A 22,611-nucleotide genomic window follows, 5' to 3' on the forward strand; every position below is an offset into this window, starting at 1 on the left:
TTGTCCTCTGTCTTTTCCTCATCTCCCTTCATGCCCTTGTCCTCTGTTTTGTCCTTATCTCCCTGCATGTCCTTGTCCTCTATCTTTTCCTCATCTCCCTCCATGTCCTTGTCCTCTATCTTTTCCTCATCTCCCTTCATGCTCTTGTCCTCTGTCTTCTCCTCATCTTTCTTTATATCCTTGACTTTCGTCTTATCTTCATCTCCCTTCATGTCCTTGTTCTTTGTCTTATCCTCTTCTTCCTTCTCGTCTTTGTTCTTGTTGCTATCTTCCTCTTCTTTCTTGTCCTGGTCCTCCCTGTCTTCACCTCCCTTCTTGTCTTTATTATCTGTATCCTCATCTCCCTTCTTTTTCACATCCACCCTTCGTTCCCCAGTTTCACCTTCATCTTTTATACTATCTCCTTTCTTTGATTGGCCCTTTTCTATTTTATTTTCCTTGTCCATAACCTCCCCAATACCTTTTCTTTTGTCATCTTTTACTCTCTTCCCTTCCTTACTCAGAGTTTTCTCAGGAAGCTTTTCAACTTTCACTCCAGGCTTCTGTATTTGTCCCTTTTCATAGTTTTTCTCAGGGCCACTTAAATCTCTTTTATGCTGGTATTTAGGACCACTTTGGCTATTTTGTGGTGGGACTACTTGAATTCTCAAATAAATATCCTGTTTTGGGGTAGTTTTTCTTGTTTCTCCAGTGCCACTTTTTGCCTCTGTTTTGGAACATTTTCTCAAATTATCTGAAAATATAACAGAGCATATAATAAAAGTACATAATTAACATCTTAGGTAATTTTGATCTTTTCATATCAAACATTTTTACTTTGGGTTAAGCTTGAGTCATTAAATTTGCCTTCCCAATAATACAAAATTTGTGAAGCTGTACACACACAAAGGCTTAGATAAGAGGTCCTTGAAATACAGTATCTTTTCAAGTATTGAATTGAGAAAAGGGAAAAATACAATACAAGAAATTGGTAATTGCTCAGTAGAATATAGCTAGAGTGTTTGATTAAAATAAAAAGAGATGTAAACTTAAAAGGAGAACTTTTTCTGAGAAAATTATTATATAATGTTTATGATTCCTTAAGAAAGCTCCATCTCCCTTTGAGTGATAACAATTGCTAAACTAGCATTTTGAAAGACTGTGAAGCTGGAACTTTCCTTAGCTCTCTCACAGGTTTTCAAGGATTCTGCATTAAAAGTGATTTAGAAATGGTAGCATTACTTAAGGTAGGAAAACAACTGGTTCTTATAGTATATAAGCATATGACAAATACATTGAGATTACTACAGTGATCTTTTAATTTAAAAATATTTAACAGTTATATGTCAATAATATTGATTGATAAGATCATTTAAATGTTTACAGAAATTCTATTTATAAAATCTCATAATTTTACAACAACCTAATATTAAATATTATTTTCAAATTTTAATTATTATAAATAATGTTATGATAAACCATTTAATACATATACCTTTGAAAAGCTGTCCTTTTTTTCTTAGAAAACATTTCTGGAAGTATAAATTCTTAGTCGAAGGATGTGTACATTTTGTATTTTGAAACATTGCCAAATGTACTCCTCTTAAAAAGTTAAACCTTAATGTCAGTAGGGCATAGAAACAGAAATTTGGCCAAACTCTAAAAGCATTATAGTCTGTAAACCTTTTCAATCTTTTGCAAACTGATAGATTAAAACAAAAGAGCTCCTCTTTATCTGTATTTTTAAAATTAGCTCATGTTTTTGGATTTTTAGCATTCTTTCCTGTATACCCAGCTCATTTATTTTTAGATTTATCTTTTTTATTTGTTTGATATATTTTAGAAAACATTTTTTAGAACTTATCAAGAGACTATAAATGTTTGGCTTAAATAAACCAAAGAACTAGTTTAGATTAAACTTCTGGATCAGTTACTGAGTAATTATTTAGACCACAAATTATTTTCCTGAGAAATGACAAACACTTTCAGTTATATTGAAATGTATCATAAGTTCAGTATTACTGCTTTAAGAATGGCTTTGGTTTTTGGGATGTTATGAACCCTCAATTTGGTAGGCTTCAGGGACAGTTGGGCAGGGGGAGCTTTTTCTAATTTTTTTTCAATTCTTTGCTCCATCAAGAATTGAAAGCCTTCTTTTGACTGGTATTTGCAAATTTAAGTGCTTCCTTTCCTCTCTTTGCTCAGCTACATCTGTCTCTTTTATTCTCTGCTACTTCCTCATTTTTGTTTGAATCACTGAATACTGTTTTTCAAGATGAATGCCAATTTTTGTGATAAATAATTTTATCAATATATTTTCCCTTCATATTTATTTTCCTTTCAGTTATAAAGAGTTATTATTATTATTATTTTTGTTAAGTGGCACTAATCCCACAGCAAGGAAAAGGAAGAATTTTGTGCTCTCCTCTTCTGCTTAAGTGGTAATACTAAGCTATTATGTTGTTCAAGACCAAGGTGTTTCTATATGAAGAAAATGGAAAGGAAAATTATTGATATAAGTACTTACTACAAACTTTTCTAAAGTTAAAAGTTTCTTTTTAATCTTTTATTCTTGAATATGGTATATATTTAATGTTGATAATCTTCTTTTCTAAAGAACATCAGTGGTCTAGATCCCAGGGCCATCAAATCCTCTATGATATTTACTGGGTTTGGTAAAGAATTTGCTTGCAATGCAGAAGACCGCAGTTCGATTCCTGGGTTGGAAAGATTGCCTGGAGAAGGGATAGGCTACCCATTCCAGTATTCTTGGGCTTTCCTTGTGGCTCAGCTGGTAAAGAATCTGTCTGCAATGCAGGAGACCTGGGTTTGATCCCCCTGTTAGGAAGATTCCCTAGGGAAGGAAAAGGCTACCCCGTCTAGTATTCTGGCCTAGAGAATTCCATGGATAGTGCATGCGTGAGTGACTTTCACTTTCAACTTTAGTTGCAGTAGAGATAGACCGTAAGAGGGCTGGGAAGGCGACTACTGCTTCTCCTCAACAAGTGCTTTCTTCCCTTCGCTATCTTGCTGGGAATTAAAAACCGAAAAGCATTGTAACTGTTGGCCTACTTTAGACCACAGTTTCCTAAATTCATCAGTTAATTTCTTTCAATTTAATTTTTAACTTCTTTTCTTTTTAAAAACATTTAATTAAAACCAGGAGATACTTTATTCATTTTGTGATTTAAATATTTTACCTCCCCGAAATTCCTCCATGAACTGTGGGACTTCTGGGTAAAATGGAAAGAAAGGAGACTGAGATAGGGGAGTCTGAAATGAGATAGACAGTCTGAATTGAAAGTAGACACTTTGTGAAAAGTTCCCTGGATCCTGCAGGAGATTAATATATATTAGAATTGACAAATGCCAAGACACTTACTTGAGGGTGCTGAAGCTGCTCCTAAAAAACAAAACCAAAAATTATTTAGACAAAATCCAAAATATGTTTCAAAAATATAATATATTGTTTACTTTCATATTCTTCCAGAAAGAATGCTTTAAAATGGGACATTTGCAGAGCACTAAACCAACCCTGTTTGTTTTTAAAGCAATCTGGTAACTTTATGGATCTGGAGGAAGGATAGGAAAGATTGCACCTATGACACATTTCTCCGTGTGTTTTCACTGTTTTTCAACATTCGAATTTTCTCTCCCCTTTTAATTCTTTCAGTTTTTTTCATGTAATCTCCTTTTGCTCTCTTCCTTATCCTAGGGAATCTGTCTGTCTTTCGCAATTAAAAAATTTTTTTTGAACTTGTGTCACAGAGTCAATATATTGCTGACAAATTGGCTTAACACTTTTTCTATGGGCAATGTTATCACAAATCATATGGAATATCTTTTTTTTCTGTTAGTAAAGAATATCTACTTTAAAAATTATCAGTAATCTATCGTATTTCAGAGCAATTAGAAGTGCTTTGTAAGGGCTAGAAATGGTAGCCCTTAAATATTATGGAAGACAGAAAAATACCCTGGGAAGAAAACAACAAAGGAGCCAATAAGTATCACTGATTCTTCCCAAAGAAAAATACTACCATTGGAGGTCCCTTTGTCTGTACGTGTTGAATATAATTTATATTGATAATCTTCTGTTCCGCCTTCCTTCCTTCATTCCCTCAATGGTTCATTCAACAAATAGTTATTAACCATTCATCATGTTCAGGCACTGTGTTTGGCACAAGGGGTCCCATTTTGATTGAGAACAACAGGTTCTCTGTCTTATAGGAGCTTCTAGATGGAGCATCAGGTGTAAGCTTTAGGATGTATGCAGAGATGTTTTACTTCTATTTAGGATAAAATTAAAATTCACAATGCAATAGTACCATTGAGTCCATAACTACATATTTTTATACCTTTAATTTACTGTTCAGTTGAATAAACAAACATCAATAGGAAAACTAGAAGTATTTCAAAGGCATAAACATGACAGAATTCTGGTCTTAGTTTAGAAATGGCCATGCTCAGGCAGCTAAGTTTTCATTCTAAAATCAAATCCCAGATTATTTCATAAAGCAAAGCTCAGTTTGCTTTAGCACTCCTCAATAGGGAGTTGAAATTCAGGCTCTCCTAAATGTAAGCATTCATTTAAATTTTCTTCCTTCCATTTGTTTTCTCATTGATTCATCTTTTCCTTTACTCTTTTCATAAAACACATTTAAATGGGAAATGTGCTTTATTTATTATTTTCAGGCTACTATAGATAACCATGTACGTGCTTCATGCTGAGTCGCTCAGTCATGTCTGACTCTTTGCGACCCCATGGACTGTATGGTGAGCCCCACCAGGCTCCTCTACCCATGGAGTTTTCCAGGCAAGAACAGTGGAGTGGGTTGTCATTTCCTACTCCATGGCATCTTCCTGACCCAGGGATGGAACCCGTGCCTCCTGTGTCTCCTGCATTGGCATCTGGATTCTTTACAACTGTGCCACCTGGTAGGAGACATAAAATTTCAAATTCTGTATTTGTTCTATTTTTTTTCTTTTTTCACACAGAAAACTAGAATTTGTAACCTGAAAATAATTTTCTTTTTGGTGCTTCCATTGCTTACAAAGAAAAAAATTTATTTATTTATTTTTTTTCCATTTGGAGAATGGTTTCTTAGGATAGTATTACAAAGGGAGGTTTTGCATACTTCTGCTGAACTCTTTAAGATCTTTGGTGTATTCTTGCTAGGATATCTTACTTTAATTTTTTTCCCGCAAACACTGAAACCTGTTTCTCTGTCAAAACCCACCCTCTTTCTAATGAGAGAGGCTTTGAATGTGAAGTGATCATCTAATCATACAAGTGGCTGGCCTCTGAGCCCTGTTATTGCATTGCTTTCAGACTTATTTTTTTCTAAAGTGCAATTTCGGTTATGCATTCTTTGAAAACTTCTAATATCCAAACACCAAGTATGATTCATAAAATCCTTCATAACTGAGCCCGGCATACTTCTCCAGTCTCCTTTCCTCCTGATGTCAACGCTTCCTGATTCTTCTCTGGATCCAGCATGGAATTCTGGATTCTTCTCTGGACCCAACATGGAATCAGAGGGAGATAAAGTTGAGAGAAAACTTGAGGACGTTGGGTTTACTAAATTTCAGTGAATGTTTCTCTCCCTGAGATAGACTTAGAGCAAGATATTGCCTGACTTCTATAAAATATATAATATCTTATCTCAGTTATATTCCAGATGCTTTTCTACAACTGGCCTTCACTTCATCCTTTATTAAACTGCTTTATTATTTATAGAAACCAGGGCTTCTCAGAGTTATTAACAAAGTTCTCTATATTTATGATCTGATATTTTGAAATCTGATTTCAGAGTAAACTTATGTGGTGACTACTGTTTCACTGCTGAAGTAAATCACCCAAGGTTCCTCAGCTCTTAATTAGATTTGAACCCTGGCCACTTTGCTCCAAAATCCTTGCCTCTAAACTCTGTTGTGTTGTTACCACCCTTCTCGCCAATTCCACATTGACTCATTTGACACTGTAAGCCTAGACTTCCAAATCTCTTTATTGAACTTTATATTATTGATATATTTACTATACACATAGGAAATATACATATAGGATTTTTTTATGTCTCTATTCCTCCCCTTCTCTCCACTTTGTTGTTGTTCTACTGTTTGACATTCTTTCAAACCAGAAAGGATCGTTAATCTGTCTTCAGTCATAGACCAACAAGGTGGCAGCTATGTTCTGGGAATCCAGAGTTGACTCCATATCATTTTACCTCTTTCTAAAATTTATAGACAAATGGAAAGACTATAATATTCCTCCTTTTATAAAATAAATATTTACAGTCTACCATGTTGGAGACAATATGTATTAGGTCCTGCAGATTGAGGTGCTATTCCTTTACATTTAGACTTAATCTTTAAGAAAATAAAATCAGTCACATTAAAAAATACACAGTTTTATCACTGTGGTAGATATTTGGACTAAAGCAGCATTCAGTCTCTCTAGGTATCAAAACTCTTTAGGAACTACTGAGCTTTTCTTTTATGGAAGACAGTTGGTGTGCTGGGAAACCTTAAGAAGCCTGTACTCCACAGGGGAAAAGCATCATCAGTAGACAGATTAAAATCCTAAATGGGAAAGATAAAGCCATAGATTTAATAAAAGAAAATAAATTAAAGATCACTTCCAATGGTCTTGGATGTAAGGAAGGCCTTCTTAGAATCTCCAAAGCACATGATGTGAAAAGCAAATGTATTTAACTACATCAAAGGTGTTTCTGTTTAACCAAAAACATAGACAAGGTTTATGGACATATGGCAGGTTGAGAGAAGATGTTTTCAAGACAAAGAAGTCACGAAGAATTAATATCCACTTTATCCAAAAGACGCTTGACAAATAACAAGAAAGAGATGGGAACTCAAATGGCAAAATGGTCAAAATATATGAATAGGAAAAGGAAAACTTGAATGGCTGGTAAGTATATAAATATATATGTGAACTCATCAGTAGGCATTGAAAAGCAAAGTAAAATAGCAAGGAACTTTCTTGCATCAACCAGAATGGAAAGACTAGAAAGAGAGATAAAAACAAATGCTCTCCAGCATGGAAGGTAAAGGGAAAATATTCTTAAGAGCTGGGGAGACTGTAGATTATTACAATAGTTCTGTAAAGCAATCTAGGAATGAAATTATCTGTATGTCTTATCTATCAGCAATACTACTCTAGGTTTACCTTCTAGATATATAATTCACAAATTTTAAAGAGAACATGCTCTAGTTCTTTGATCTAGATCACTGATGGAGATTTTGCCATCAGTCACAAAGGGAGTGGATAAGTACACTGTGGATCCACTGTGGTGGATGCATACTGGTCAGTGAACAGTATGCAGTAATTAGAAGTTATGATCTGGTATTTTGAAATCTGATTTCAGAGTAAGCTTATGTGGTAACTACTGTTTCACTGCTGAAGTAGTTAGAAGCAACCAGTGATTCCAAGGATAGATTTTGAAAATAAAGTGAGAGCAAACTAACAAGGTGATTATAAAGTGACATAAATATGTCTTGAAAATAAAGTGATGATACACATGAGAAAAGTCAAGGAGTTGGGCTAGTGCCTCAGCAACACATTGAGTTGGCCAAAAAAGTTTGTTTGGGTTCTTTCCGTACTATGATATGTAAAAACCCCAACTTACTTTTTGGCCAACTCATTACTTTAAAACATAAGTGTAAACACTTATGACTGCTAACAACACTACATATTTTAAAGTGATAGGTATAAACAGACCGCCTATTAATAATTAAAGGATGAAAGACATGGCAGGGTCACCAGAGGATTTAAAAAAGTATAAAAATAATATGAATGTAGGATACTAGTGGGTAGGATGCAATAGTGAGGGTAAGGTTGAAGATTCAGCAGAGTGGGATGACTGTTGGAGAGAGCTCCCAGAGCTGATAAATGGTGATGGAATCCTGATCCAAGGGGGAGGAACTGATTTTTGATAGGAGAGACGAGGCTACTGATTACTACTGTAGTCAGAGGGAAGATAAATGGAAGGCTTCACCAGCAGGTTATTTGGTGGCAGAAATCAGTAATTGCATGTAATATTTATTTTTATTCATCCAACATGATGCATGGTCCCTGTGGGGAGTGAAAGGTGTGGAGAGATTTTATATTTATTTGTGTCACAAAGATTATTTCAAATAGTTTCTGTGGAGAATGGGAGAGCAAGCTGATGTGGAAAGAGTTACTGTGGCCAGTTTTGAGTATCCACTTGAGGCTGTCAGCCATGAGTTAATGGAGGCACATGTCTGTACGGCTGGTGTTATTTTCCTGTAGCACCCAGTGTAGGAAGTGTTGGTGTAGAGGAGGAGGATGGCAGAATTAGTCCAAGATTACATGCAAAGCTGTTCTGATAGATGAAAAGTGGGCCAGAGGATTTGGAGGTATTGTCCTGTAAGCGACAAGAGTGATGTCTATGGAGTTAGGAAGTAAAGACGCGATAGTGGTAAATGAAACAGGAGAAATTAGAAAAGTCAAGAAATTAAAGGTGTCAGTGAGGTCAGTAACTGGTGATGTGGGATGAAGGCTGCTGCAAAGCTGGAAGCTTGTTGCTGAGAGATGATGAGAACATCAGGGTATCCACTGATTGGGAGATGATTTTGTCAGTTTGATTTTTAAAACTTAATTGTTCCCATTTTCTTATTCAGAGTCTTTGTTTTCTATTTTTCCTCTTTTTGTTCAATTTATTTAAAAAATACCATTTCTTTCCAACTGTGTCCTGTCAACTTGTAAAAACCTGTGGTTCCTCAAAATATTGTACTATCTTTTATTTACTTCTTACTCTGTTGTCTAGCCTCCCAGGTATACCTCTGGGTACTGAGTATAGACTTTAATTATTTAACAAGTTCTTTCCTCTTCATTTTGCACTCTTTTATTTCTCTATTTTCTTCTTTCTGCTTCAATTCATTTAACTTACAACTTTAGTATATGTTTTCCTCCCCTTTGGATTGGAATGAGAATAATATCCTTTACAAGTTATTTTTCTACAGATAAGTGGCATTTAATTTCCAGGAATTCAGTAAAATTTTTAACTTGTCCCTCACTGAAAATGACAACCAGCAAAGTTAATAATAGTCCATTACATAAAGTAATTACAAATATGACTGTTACTTACTAGTAACTGGTGGTATAGCTTTTGCTGAAATACAAGAGACATGTTGTTTTAGTCAATTATGGGTACAGCTTATTTTCCCCCTGTTAATCTCCCACTGAGGAATCTTTAAATGACAACTAAGAAGCACAGGTATTTCTGTTACAATTATTTTGATGCTGGAATCCCTGTCAACACAATCACTTATGAAGTATGTCTGTTGTTCAGTTCTGATGTCTTCAGAGCCTGGCAAATACCTGCTTCTTTCTGTTTTCTCCTTTTATAGTTTTCCCATTTTTCATTCTAACTTTTCTGTCCTCTTTGTCAGTTACCATCTACTCTTTCAAAAAAGAAGTGTGACTTAAACTATGATTTATTGGTTCTGCTTTTTATTCTTTTTGTTAATCAGTGGAGTTTTGGTCTACAAATTCATTGGCAAATCTTCTTAATTAGCATAAAACTAACTTAAAAAGATTAGAGACTTCATGAAAAATTGAAAATAAATTACCACTATGGAAATCTATTACAGGATTTTATTTACTCTAATGGATTTAATAATTTAAAGATGGAAACTCAACTTATTAGTTAATTTAGCAAATAATAATTTAGAGAAAAATGTGTTAGAAACAATCTTAATGCATTATATTGTTGTATTAAGAAACAACTACATTTAGGCCTCTAGACTCTTCCTAGATATTAAATATTATATGCAACTTAGTTCTAAATATATTACTAGAAACTCTGTATGTCTTTTCATAAGATACATATTATTTTAGTTGTAGTTTAAAATTTTTGTCAGTTCTAACCCTCTGCCCTCTCTCCATTTCAGCTCCCAAAACTCTTCTTAAGCATTAAGAGCTATCTGAGCATATTTTGTTATAATTGGTTCCTTATCCTCAGTTCTTGAAAATGCTTCAGAGCCATAAAGGTAGAATGGGTGTCTTGTTATTCATAATGAACCCCTTTGCGCCACATCTGTGTTAGTCACTGAGTCTTGTCCGACTCTTTGTGAACCCATGGACTGTAGCCCGCCAGGCTCCTCTGTCCATGGAATTCTCCAGGCAAGAATACTGGAGTGGGTATTACCATCTCCAGGGATCTTCCCAACCCAGGGACAGAACCCAGGTCTCCTGCATTGCAGGTGGATTCTTTACTGTCTTTGTTCAGTTCAGTTCAGTTGCTCAGTCATGCCCAACCCTTTGTGACCCCATGGACTGCAGTGTGCCAGGTTTTCCTGTCCATCACCAACTCCCAGAGCTTGCTCAAACGCATGTCCATCAAGTTGGTAATGCCATCCAACCATCTTATCCTCTGTTGTCCCCTTCTCCTCATGCCTTCAATCTTTTCTAGCATCAAGGTATTTTCCAATGAGTTTGGGTTTATGTTAATGAGGTAACTTCTGAAAATCACCTAAAGACAGGGGCTGGTTGCCAGAAGAACCAACCTTGAATAGAGGGTTAGAACTTTCAGTCCCACCCCTTGATTTCTGGGAGGGATGAAGGGCTAGCGGTTGAGTTAATCACTGATAGTTAATGATTAATTGGTTGTTTTAATGTTTTAAAGCCTCCATAAAAACCCAAATGGAGGGAGTTCAAAGCCTTTCCAGGCTGGGGAGTCAGAATTCTTCCCCAGATTCCAAAGGACAGAAGCTCCTTTGTTTGGGGCCTTGCCCTATGTATCTCTTCATCTGCTGTCAGTTCTTCTCTTTTAGTATTCTTTGTAGTAAATCAGCAATCTAGCTTGTAAATGGTTTCTTGAATTCTGTGAGCCACTCTAGCAAATTAATCTAACGCAAGGAAAAGGTCATGGGAATCCTGCATTATAACTAAATACAGGTAACAACCTGGACTTGTGATTGGCATCCAGAGTTGGAGGTGGGTAATTGAACCTTCTGGTTTATAGAGCTGGTTAGTCAGAAGCACAGGTAACCTTGAAACAAGCAGGACCTGGTGGGGTCCTCCTGGATACAAAAGCCTTTCTGTGTTCCTCATTTCTTGCTTGTGGGAAAAAGTCTTCAGCCTTCTAGACCTTCCTTGACTACCAAAACGCAGATTCAAACAATTGCTAATTGGGAAGTGAGGGAATGCAGAAACAAAGAAAGAGCAATCAAGAAACAATAGTGTAGTGATGAAGCAGGTTCCTGGTTCCTCCTCATGGAATATTCATAACAATATATCTTTGATTTCTCCTACAGTGAGTTTATTAGGGAAACATTGATGAAAACCACTCATGCTGGCCAGGCACAATGATAACCCCTTGTCTGAGTTGTCTCACAACAGGAGGTCTGATAAATTCAGGAGGGGCCAAAAGAGGGAGGAGATGACCAGCCTCCCAGAATCTTTCCCACTGGAATCCATCTTGGCTGAGAGATATGTGTGCCATCGGGAAGGACCCTGAGTCAGACAATGGGCCAAGCAAGATGACTGGCCAGAGACAACCCAGAAGCTAGCCCTATTAGCATAAAACCTGAGACTGTCAGCAACGTGGTTACCTTACCCTGCTGCGCTCTGCCTGGGTGTTCCTTTCCAGTAAGGTCTCTTGCTTTTTCAGCATGTGTATCTCCTTCATTTTTGAGTGTTAGACAAGAGCCCACTCTCAGGCCCTGGAAAGTTTCTCTCTGCAACAAGTTATCTTCTTGGAGATAATTTCACCTTTTAGTTTCTTGTTGCATATGGAGCTCTTACCAGAAACTAGGCCATTTAATTTCTCTTCACCTTGTTATACCCTTGCTGACTGGATCTACCTCTTTGCCTATATTTATGAATATCACATTGAATTCTGATTTTGAATTGACAAAAATTTAAACTACAACTAGAATAATATTTATTTTAATATGTACAATTATTTTCAGTGATTTAGTCTTTTCTTAACATTATGACGGTAAGGAAATATTGAGAAATATGATAATTGAGTTCTTCCACAGTTGAAACTGATGATGGCAACAGTAATTAAACGTAGCTCATGCTCTATTCAGAATTTGAAAAAAGTACCTACTGATGAATGGTGCAAGGCTTTTAAAATGAAGCAAAAAGGAAATAAATGAATTTCATCTTGCTTGCAAAAAGATATAAAGAATTTAATAAAGGTTTATAAGTTAGAACAAAATTGTTATTCTTGCATCAGAGAATGCCCTAGAAAAGGGACATCAAGGAATTTTCAGAACAGTTGAGGCTATAGTAATTAATAAAAAGTTACTTTAAGAGTTGGTGTGTCTTGAAAATTTCATGTTCTTTCTTTTTGAAATAACTGGTAGAGTCATATTAATTTCTTTTGTAGGTGTAACTTCCTATCAGATCCAAAGACATTTAAATGCTTTATGGTATGATGTTATTGCATTTGAACTTTGGATCTTGTTCATCATCTTCCACTTTTTTTTTTTGAAAAACCTGGCCTTTATTCTTCCTTTATATAGATTCATCTGCTATTTTATTATAAAAAGATTTTGTTTTGTATATTTGTTGTTTCAGTTTATTGATTTATTTATGCTTTCAGGAAAACTCATAGGAATCTCCAAAATTGCTGATGAAGAGAGGTAAACAGATTAGAAGGAAAAAAATTAAGATTTATAAGGTTTCATAGGATCGACTTTGGCCTCCCTTATAATTCTCAGGCATAGTACCAGGTTGTATTAAACAATGTCAGTTATAATAATATTGTTTATATATTTATAGTTTATTTGTTAATTGTTTCTCCCATAAGGTTGTAAGACACTTCATGAGGACAAGAGTCATATCTGTTGCATTTAGTACTATCAGTGTGTCTGAATTTAATAGATTTATAAATAGGTGCTGAATGTATGAAAACAATGTGAACCAGAGCTCTGGAGTGAGAACTGCACTGGAGCTATAGACAATGGCAGTTAACATCCCACACTAAGACTTACAGGTTTTAAAATGTTGCTTAAGCAACTGAGGAGGAGGAAGAGGCTCATGAGAAAGTTCTGAGGAACACAAGCATTTAAGAACCAGGAAGAGGAAGAGGTGAATAACAATGAGATTAATTCAGGGCAAGAAATGCGGGAAGAAAGCAAGGAGAGTGAAATGTGGTTTCAAGGGGGAGAGAGTGTTTCAAGATAGAGTGTTTCTCAGAATGTTGTACTGTCTTTTATTTACTTCTTACTCTGATATCTAACCTCCCAGGTATACCTCTGGGTACTGAGTATAAACTTTAATTATTTAACAAGTTCTTTCCTCTTCATTTTGCGCTCTTTTATTTCTCTATTTTCCTCTTTCTGCTTCATTTAACTTACAACTTTAGTATATGTTTTCCTCCCCTTTGGTTTGGAATGAGAATAATGTCCTTTACAGGTTATTTTTCTACAGGTAAGTGGCATTTAATTTCCAGGAACTCAGTAAAATTCTTAACTTGTCCCTGACGGAAAATAACAACCAGCAAAGTTAATAATAGTCCATGTACCTTATAATAGTCCATTACATAAAGTAATTACAAATATGACAGTGTTACTTACTAGTAACTGGTGGTGTAGCTTTTGCTGAAATACAAGAGACATGTTGTTTTAGTCAATTATGGGTACAGCTTATTTTCCCCCTGTTAATCTCCCACTGAGGAATCTTATAAATGACAACTAAGAAGAACAAGGATTTCTGTTACATTATTTTGATGCTGGAATCCCTGTCAACACAATCACTTATGAAATATGTCTGATGTCTTCAGAACCTGGGAAATACCTGCTTCTTTCTATTTCCTCCTTTTGTAGTTTTCCCATTTTTTATTCTAACTTTTCTTACCTTTGGTCCTCTTTGTCACTGACCATCTACTCTTGCAAAAAAGAATGTGTGACTTAAACTATGATTTATTGGTTCTGCTTTTTATTCTTTTTGTTAATCAGTGAGCGGAGTTTTGGTCTACAAATTCATTGGCAAACCTTCTTAATTAGCATAAAACTAACTTAAAAAGATTACAGAGTCCTTGAAAAATTGAAAATAAATTACCACTATAGAAATCTGCTACAGAGTTTTTATTTATTCTAATGGATTGAATTAAAGATAATTTAAAGTCAGGTTGTAGTAGACTAAGAAGTGGATGTTGAAGTAGCTTTAGAGGTAAGGAATGAGGACAACTCTGATGCTGTTTAGCCATGATGAGAGAGGGAGTGGCTGGGTTGGAGCAGGTGGTTGGGTCATGGAAGGATTTAAAAAAATACAGGATGACATTAAAATGTTTAAATGCTGAAAGGGAGAAATTGAAGATAACAGGAAATGTGAGTTTTGAGGTCAGTTAACTAAGTGAAGAAAGCTGAGCGAAGAATTGATGCTTTTGAACTGTAGTGTTGGAGAAGACTCTTGAGAGTCCCTTGGACTGCAAGGAGATCCAACCCGTCCATTCTAAAGGAGATCAGTCCTGGGTGTTCATGGGAAGGAAGGATGCTAAAGCTGAAACTCCAATACTTTGGCCACCTCATGTGAAGAGTTGACTCATTGGAAAAGACTCTGATGCTGGGAGGGATTGGGGGCAGGAGGAGAAGGGGATGACCCAAGATGAGATGGCTGGATGGCATCACGGACTCGATGAACATGGGTTTGGGTGAACTCCGGGAGTTGGTGATGGATGAGAAGGCCTGGCGTGCTGCAATTCATGGGGTCGCAAAGAGTCGGACATGACTGAGCGACTGAACTGAACTGAACTGAACTCTCTAAGGGAATGAAATGGGATGGGATCTAGAACTCAATGAAGGAGTTGAATTTTGATACATAAAATACTGCTGTCCTTGTTGAGAGGAACACTTAAGAGCTACTCTCAGTAATTTTAAAGCATACAATATTGTATTATTAAGTACAGTCACCATACTGTACATGGGAGCCTCAGGAAATTTTTTACCTTATAACTACATCTTCTATTTTTCTTGCTCCCCAGCTCCTGCAAGCACCATTCTATTCTTTGTTTCTAAGAAATTTGCTTTTTTTTAGATTCCACACATATTTGATACTATGCAGTGTTTTCTTTCTCTGTCTAGCTTATTTCACTTAGCATAATGCCCTTCAGGTTCATTCATGTTGTGAAAGCAAATATTTCTGAACACGTGATTGTTTCCTCTTCTATTCTTTTATGTTGCTGTGTCACTCTAGGACTTGTGGCCCCTCAAAGCTTTAACAATGCTGTGCTTGTGTGCTTAGTTGCTCTTTGCGTGTCTGACTCTTTGTGACCCCATAGACTGTGGCCTGCCAGGCTCCTTTGTCAGTGGGGATTCTCCAGGCAAGAACACTGGAATGGGTAGCCTACCTCTTCTCCAGGGGATCTTCCTGACCCAGGGACTGAACTGAGGGCTCCTGCATTGCAGGCGGATTCTTTACCCCCTGAGCTACCAGGGAAGCCATTAACAATGCTAATGCTGTGAAATCAGCTTTCCTAAAGTTCACATATTTGATACTTTTTAGCCATTTTCTCCTTTATAATCACACAGTCTAAGTTCATGTGATCTTTTACCAGGGCTTTTTGGTTCTTTTTCTTATTAATACAATCCATTTTGTTTGTGTAAATGAGGTTGACAGTAGCATCATTGACTCAATGGACATGGGTTTGGGTGGACTCGGGGAGTTGGTGATGGACAGGGAGGCCTGGTGTGCTGTGGTTCATGGGGTTGCAAAGAGTCGACCCTACTGAGCGACTGAGCTGAACTGAAGTACTCTTGTTACTTTTTCTACACATAATAAGATGTTTAAAATCAGTTTAAATTTAACTTTGTAGTTTCCATTTTCTTACACGTTATGCTTTTATTTTTTACTCTTCTTCCATTTATCAACTTAGAAAATAGTCACAACCTACAAGTTGAGAGTTATATTTCATTTGGTGGGAAGTTTTAAGACATCAAGCCCGAGAGACAGCATCTCAAATAACCCTGAGACAAATGCTCCAAGTAGGTGAGGGGAGGAGCCAGGTTATATAGAAGTCTTACAACAAAGGACCAATAGTCTGAACATCAAAAGATTCAGTTCAGTTTAGTTCAGTTCAGTCACTCAGTTGTGTCCAACTCTTTGCGACCCCATGAACTGCAGCATGCCAGGCCTCCCTGTCCATCACCAACTCCTGGAGTTCACTCACACTCACATCCATCGAGTCGGTGATGCCATCCAGCTATCTCATCCTCTGTTGTCCCCTTCTCCTCCTGCCCCTAATCCCTCCCAGCATCAGAGTCTTTTCCAAAGAGTCAACTCTTCACATGAGGTGGCCAAAGAATTGGAGATTCAGCTTTAGCATCCTTCCTTCCCATGAACACCCAGGACTGATTTCCTTTAGAACAGACTGGTTGGATCTCCTTGTAGTCCAAGGGACTCTCAAGAGTCTTCTCCAACACCACAGTTCAAAAGCATCAATTCTTTGGTGCTCAGCAGTCCAACTCTCACATCCATACATGACTACTGGAAAAACCATAGCCTTGACTAGATGGACCTTTGTTGGCAAAGTAATGTCTCTGCTTTTGAATATGCTGTCTAGGTTGGTCATAACTTTCCTTCCAAGGAGTAAGTGTCTTTTAATTTCATGGCTGCAATCACCATCTGCAGTGATTTTGGAGCCCCCCAAAATAAAGCCTGACACTGTTTCCACCATTTCCCTATCTATTTCCCATAACGTGATGGGACCAGATGCCATGATCTTCGTTTTCTGAATGTTGAGCTTTAAGCCAACTTTTTTACTCTCCACTTTCACTTTCATCAAGAGGCTTTTTAGTTCCTCTTCACTTTCTGCCATAAGGGTGGTATCATCTGCATATCTGAGGTTATTGATATTTCTCTGGACAGTCTTGATTCCAGCTTGTGCTTCTTCCAGCCCAGTGTTTCTCATGATGTACTCTGCATAGAAGTTAAATACGCAGGGTGACAATATACAGCCTTGACATACTCTTTTTCCTATTTGGAACCAGTCTGTTGTTCCATGTCCAGTTCTAACTGTTGCTGCCTGACTTGCATGTAAGATTACTGTTAATTAAAGGAAATCAGATATCCCAAGTTAAGGAATTTAGTGCTCTTCTATGTATGGAAAGATGCAAGAGTCTGGGCTCACTGAAGTCATTCCTTTCATGTGCATCTCAGCTATCCTGGGGCCAGTATTCTGTATTTTTCACATCCCGAGCTTCCTTGGACTCACCATAGTGAGTGGCTACAGTTTGATGGCTGTTATATTGCAAGTATTTTTCTCCTTCCTGAGTGCCCTTAGGCCCACATTGGAGGGCTGGAATTGCTGATGGTTGTGAAATCCTTTTTTACTGATATGGTAGAAAATATTCCAATTTTCACATTTCACTTAAAATGTTACCCTTTTGAATTATATCCTATCAATTTTGATATCCTGAGAGAAATATATATATGGCCGATTCTTTTATTCACTTTCTGTATTGTCTAGGCATCTGAGTGACCTTGGGGAGCTAGGAATAAGATTTATAAATTTCATCTTACGATTTTCTTCCCTAACTCTCACTCATTTCTTTTGTTTCTCAGTTTTCCTTTCCTAGCTTCAACTCATTTAATTTAATTTATTTCACTTAAATTCTTTAAATGTCTCCGGATTCCTTTTTCTGAGAATTTTTTGTGTTTTGGCAAGTCAGCTGACTTGATACAATGCTGAAGTTCTTAGCTATTCTTTTTACAAATCAGTGAGGTTTAATTTCAAGAAAATTTTCAGTAACTGAAAAGTCTTAGCTTGTGTCCAACTGACCATGACAACCTTCAAATTTAGTTGAAGTCTTTATACTATAATAGTCATTAAATAACAAGTTAAATAATGTACTTACCACTTGATGGTTCAGCTTTTGTTGAAATATAAGCACAAACAAGTAGTTATTTGTAAACTATTATTGAGCAGCACATTTTCCTGTTTAAAATCTTCCAATTTGGAAATCTTATAAAATGACACCCAACCAGCACAAACACCTCTGCCATGGTTATATATTGCTATAGTTCCTGGTCAAATGGTTCTTTATTGGTGTGTGCCATGCTAAGTGCCAAGACTGGAGAGAACTGTGGTAAGATTTTAGTCTCATCACCCACTTGTGGTAGCTCCTCTGTGATATCGCTGTTAAGTGAGAAGCTTATTACTGGGATGCTTTATTAAAGGGGTGCCCATTACTTTCCCTAATCATTTGTATTTATCTTTGAACAACTCATATTCTTCCTTTCTTAATAGCCTCTCATATGTACTTTCTCTTTTCTCTTAATGTTGACTCCCTTTTATGTAGACTCCAGTCTATGTTGTTTTTCTTTTAAAGTGAATTTTATTTGTTCTGAGGAATATACCCTCTTAGTTATTCAGTGCATTTAAGCTTTTCAGCAAACTGTCAGTAATCTCTAAAAATCCTCACCACTCAGGGCTGAGTATACAATGAGAAATGCTAATATGAGGTTTTCAAATTTGGGTATGTTAATTGTCAGAGTAATCAAAAATTCTTTATGAACTTATTTATCCCAAAATCACTTATGCTGAGAAATAGAAAAAAGCTTAAGCATAGGTTTCTCAGCAACTCCTATAAACAAATGTAAATGAGTGCAGTTTAACTTATAGATTGTATAATTAATAATATGCTTCTTTGAGTTATTTCAATGTCTAATTTCCTTAGAGCACAAAAACTTTCATGGCATTATTAAGCCCCATTAAAGAATCACATATTGCTTTGTAGTTTGGTTACAGTTTTAAAATCACAATTTCCTACTAATTAGCAAACTTTTGGATATGGAAAGGAAAAAGGCAAAAGGAGACATTATAACATTAATGTTGGACACAGAAGCAGCCAGATTCAGCAAAAACATACATACAGCTAAATTGAAATGATTTGGAGTGGAGAAATGGAAAGAAATTACCTCTGGCTCTCACATCTTTTTCTATAATAAAAAAGAAATAAATGAAGTCTAAAAATCTTGGATATAGCTTTTTCTTGAGTACAAAATAATTACAATAGCTAGTGATAATTGGTTGATTAACATGTACCTAGGCATTGTTCCAATTGATTAAACTATTTTAATTCTCTATTTTAATCCCATGAAGTGGCTATAATTGTTACCTTCATTTTATCAATGAAAGAACTGGAAGAAATAGGTTAAGTAAACTGCCCAAGACCAGGCAGTTCAGTGGTCAAGTCTGCATTTATACTTAAGCCTCAAAACCCCAGAGCCCATACTTCCATGGTCTTTTATGTGTATATTATTTTGGGTCCTTAAAGTTCCATGTTGGCTGCTTTGCCACTATAATCCAACACAGAAAATCTCTTAAACATTAATTCCTTCACTTTTTTATACATGGTCTTCTATGTTTATAATTGAAACTTTTGAAGTTGGCTTTCCTAAAGTTTAGTCTAGAATATCTGACAATTTTTGATTGTTTATCATCAGTTATCACAAAATCTAAGCTTGTGTGGACCATTATTTTTTAAACATATTTTTTCTTATTAGTACAACTCCTTTTGTTAGTATGAGTTGGGTTGATGGTAATTCTATGTGCTTCTTTTATTCATTAAGATAAATTGTAGTCGTTGATTCTTTTGCATTTTGCTGTTTCCATTTCCCCACCTAATTTTTATTTTTTAGGATTTCTGTCTTCATCCTATTTGTAATATTAATCCTAATTGATTTTATTTTATTAATTTGTAATTTCAGAAGAAATATGTTTGTGCTAATTCATTTCAGTAGTGTCTGACTCTTTGCGACCCTATGAACTGTAGCCCACCAGCCTTCTCCGTCCATGGCATTCTCCAGAATACTGCAGTGGGTTGCCATGCCTTTCTCCAGGGGATCTTCCCAACCAAGTGATGGATGGAATCCAGTCTCTTCTATCTCTTCCATTGGTGGATGGGTTCTTTACCACTGGTGTCACCTGGGAAGCCCCAGAAGAAACTTAGGTATAGTCTATTCTTTTATTCTCTTTACTTGTTCAGATTCTCAACTAAATTTTTGGATCCTGTGTGTAAGATTTAGATTTATCAACATGTTTAAAAAAATTATCCTTCATTGTACTTCTCTGTTTTTAATTCTCAGCTTTGATTCATTTTTATCTCTAGTAAGAACGTTCTTCTTTGTCGCTGTTAAGTCCGTTGACTTGATTGAATGATAATGTACTATGCTTACTTTTTTGATTTGCTTTTAGTTTCAAAATAATTGACAGCAACAATAAAGTTCTTGATTTCTGCTCCACTGTAAAATAGCAATCATAGAACGTAATAATAGTCCTGTGCATGCAGCAACAGACTATTGTCAGTAGAATTATAAGATACTGTACTTACTAAGAGGTGGTGAGGTTTTTGCTAAAATAAAAGCACAAACAATTATTGTTATTATTTTTAAACTATTAAGTATACAATGTATATCCCTTGTAAATGTTCATTAAGGGAGTCTTATAAAATAATATTCAAAAAGCTCAAAGACTTCTACATCAGTTAATTTGATGCTGTGAGTCCTAACAAGGTGGTCCTTTATGAGAATGTAAGATACACAGTCTTGGGACTGGAAAGTACCTTAATTCTTAGGTTTTGTGCTATTATATCATAACGTCTTCTTTTAAAAATTGAAGTACAGCTGACTTACAATACTATATTACCTTCAGATGTACAATACAGTGATTCAATATTTTTATAGATTATGCTCAATTTAAAGTTATTGCAAAATTATGACTATATTTTCCTGAACTGTACAGTATATCATTGTAGCTTATATATTTTATACATAATAGTTTGTGTCTCTTAATCTCATACCTCTGTCTAACCTCTTCCCTGTTTCTTCTCCCTACTGATAACCACGGGTTTGTGAGTGGTTACCACTCTGTATCTGTGAGTCTTTTTCAGTGTTGTTATAGTCATTCATTTGCGTTATTTTTTAGATTCCACATATGAGTGATAACACAGAATATTTGTCTTCTTCTGTCTGACTCATTTCACTAAACATAATACTCTCTATGTCCATCCATGTTGTTGCAAATGCAGAATTTCACTCTTTTTTTAATAACTGAGCAATATCCATTGTACATATATACCACATCTTTATTCACTCATCTGTTGATGAGCACTTAGGTATAGCGTCCATATTTTGGCTACTGTAGATAATGCTCTCTGAACATGGGAGTACATCTGTCTTTTTGCTTAATCTTTAGCTTTTAGATGAAGTGGACCATAGTCTATTTACCCACCTGCAGTGGGTCTATAACATTCCTGCCCACTAGGAAATGTATGCCTGAGAGTCTTCATTAAAGAGGAGCTCATTCCTCTGTGCACCCTTTATATAGTCATGTCCAGCATGGTGACTGCAGTGAATAATAATATATTGTGTATTTGAAAGTTGCTAGGAGAGTAGATCTTAAAAGCTTTCAACACAAGAAACAAATGTAGCTATGTATGGTGATGGATGTTAACTAGACTTATTGTGCTCATTTCATGATATCTATGAATATTGAATCATTATGCTATACACTTGGAACCAATAGAATGTTGTATGTTAATTATATCAGTAAAAAATTATAGGGATAACTTTCAGGCTAGTATTTAAATTAAAAGACATAACAGTTGAGGAAAAGGAAAATTTACCAATTGGTTCAGCAAATCCTGATTCAGAGAAAAAACATTTGTCAGTTCTAATTATAAAGTTACATGTTATCATATTCACAACAAATTCTATGGTATTTGGATTCTCTTTTAGATTTTAGCTATGGTGTTTACTTAGTTATAAATATATTTCTAGAAATTGTGTTCTTTTCTTTTATGTCCTTAGTAATGCCCAAATTGGGGACCCACTGCCATACAGAATTGTAAAGTAAAATAAAAAAATTAATTGATTAATTAAAAAAAAATAGAGCTACCACATGACTCAGCAATCCCACTCTTGGGACCCAGCAATCCCACTAAAACACACAATCATTTTGGAGACTTGCTATGTACCTTTAAATCTATAGATAACTAAATCTAGAAACACATTGAAAATTTTTTTACTAATATCATCACTGATTGTCATTTATGCTCATGTAATACATATAAGAAATACGTCATAGTAATTAAAATTGGAATTCTTTTAGTGACACAAAAAGTAGTAGTGTTAGTAGTAAGTCATTTCTGACTCTTTGCAATCCCATGGACTGTAGCCCTCTAGGCTCTTCTGTCCATGGAATTCTCCAGGTAAGAATACTGGAGTTAGTTGCCATTCCTTTCTCCAGGGGATCTTCCCAACCGAGGAATTGAACCTGGGTCCCCTGCATTGCAGGCAGATTCTTTATCACCTGAAGCCCCTTTTAGTGACAGTTGAGGCTTAATACTCCTCCAGATGTTTACTGTTTGAATTTTTCTCTTGGGCAAATTAATGGTACATGTTCTTCAATCATTTGTCAATAGAGAAACTATTGACCTAAACAGATGTTTCTGGTAGGTCAAACTTGTGCTAGCTGTGTTATCATTTCTACTCTGTTACTTTGAAGAAATTGGATTATACAGCTGATGCTTCTGGTGTGTTCTAAGAGAAGACCCGATGTCTGGAGTTAGGGCTCCTTTATTCTGGTAGAAGGGCAAAGTGAATTATCTTCTTCACTTTGCCTATTTAGATATTGTTTT

At 35.9% G+C, this 22,611-nt stretch overlaps 1 protein-coding gene across 1 annotated transcript in view; it reads right to left on the bottom strand.

Moving 5' to 3' along the window:
• Positions 1 to 5,507, bottom strand: part of LOC120869761 (high mobility group nucleosome-binding domain-containing protein 5-like) — a 6,004-nt gene extending 497 nt beyond the window's left edge. The window contains exons 1-3 of the mRNA XM_040249036.1: positions 5,417 to 5,507; positions 3,362 to 3,382; positions 1 to 733 (exon numbers count right to left, since the gene is read on the bottom strand). The exon at positions 1 to 733 is cut by the window's left edge and continues 497 nt beyond it. Coding sequence (XP_040104970.1) covers positions 1 to 733; positions 3,362 to 3,382; positions 5,417 to 5,507 — 845 coding nt within the window. The remainder of the gene's footprint in view (positions 734 to 3,361; positions 3,383 to 5,416) is intronic.
• Between the last annotated feature and the right edge of the window lie 17,104 nt (positions 5,508 to 22,611).

The sequence above is a fragment of the Oryx dammah genome, unplaced genomic scaffold, assembly GCF_014754425.2.
Source record: "Oryx dammah isolate SB20612 unplaced genomic scaffold, SCBI_Odam_1.1 HiC_scaffold_11, whole genome shotgun sequence".
Taxonomy (NCBI): Eukaryota; Metazoa; Chordata; class Mammalia; order Artiodactyla; family Bovidae; genus Oryx; species Oryx dammah.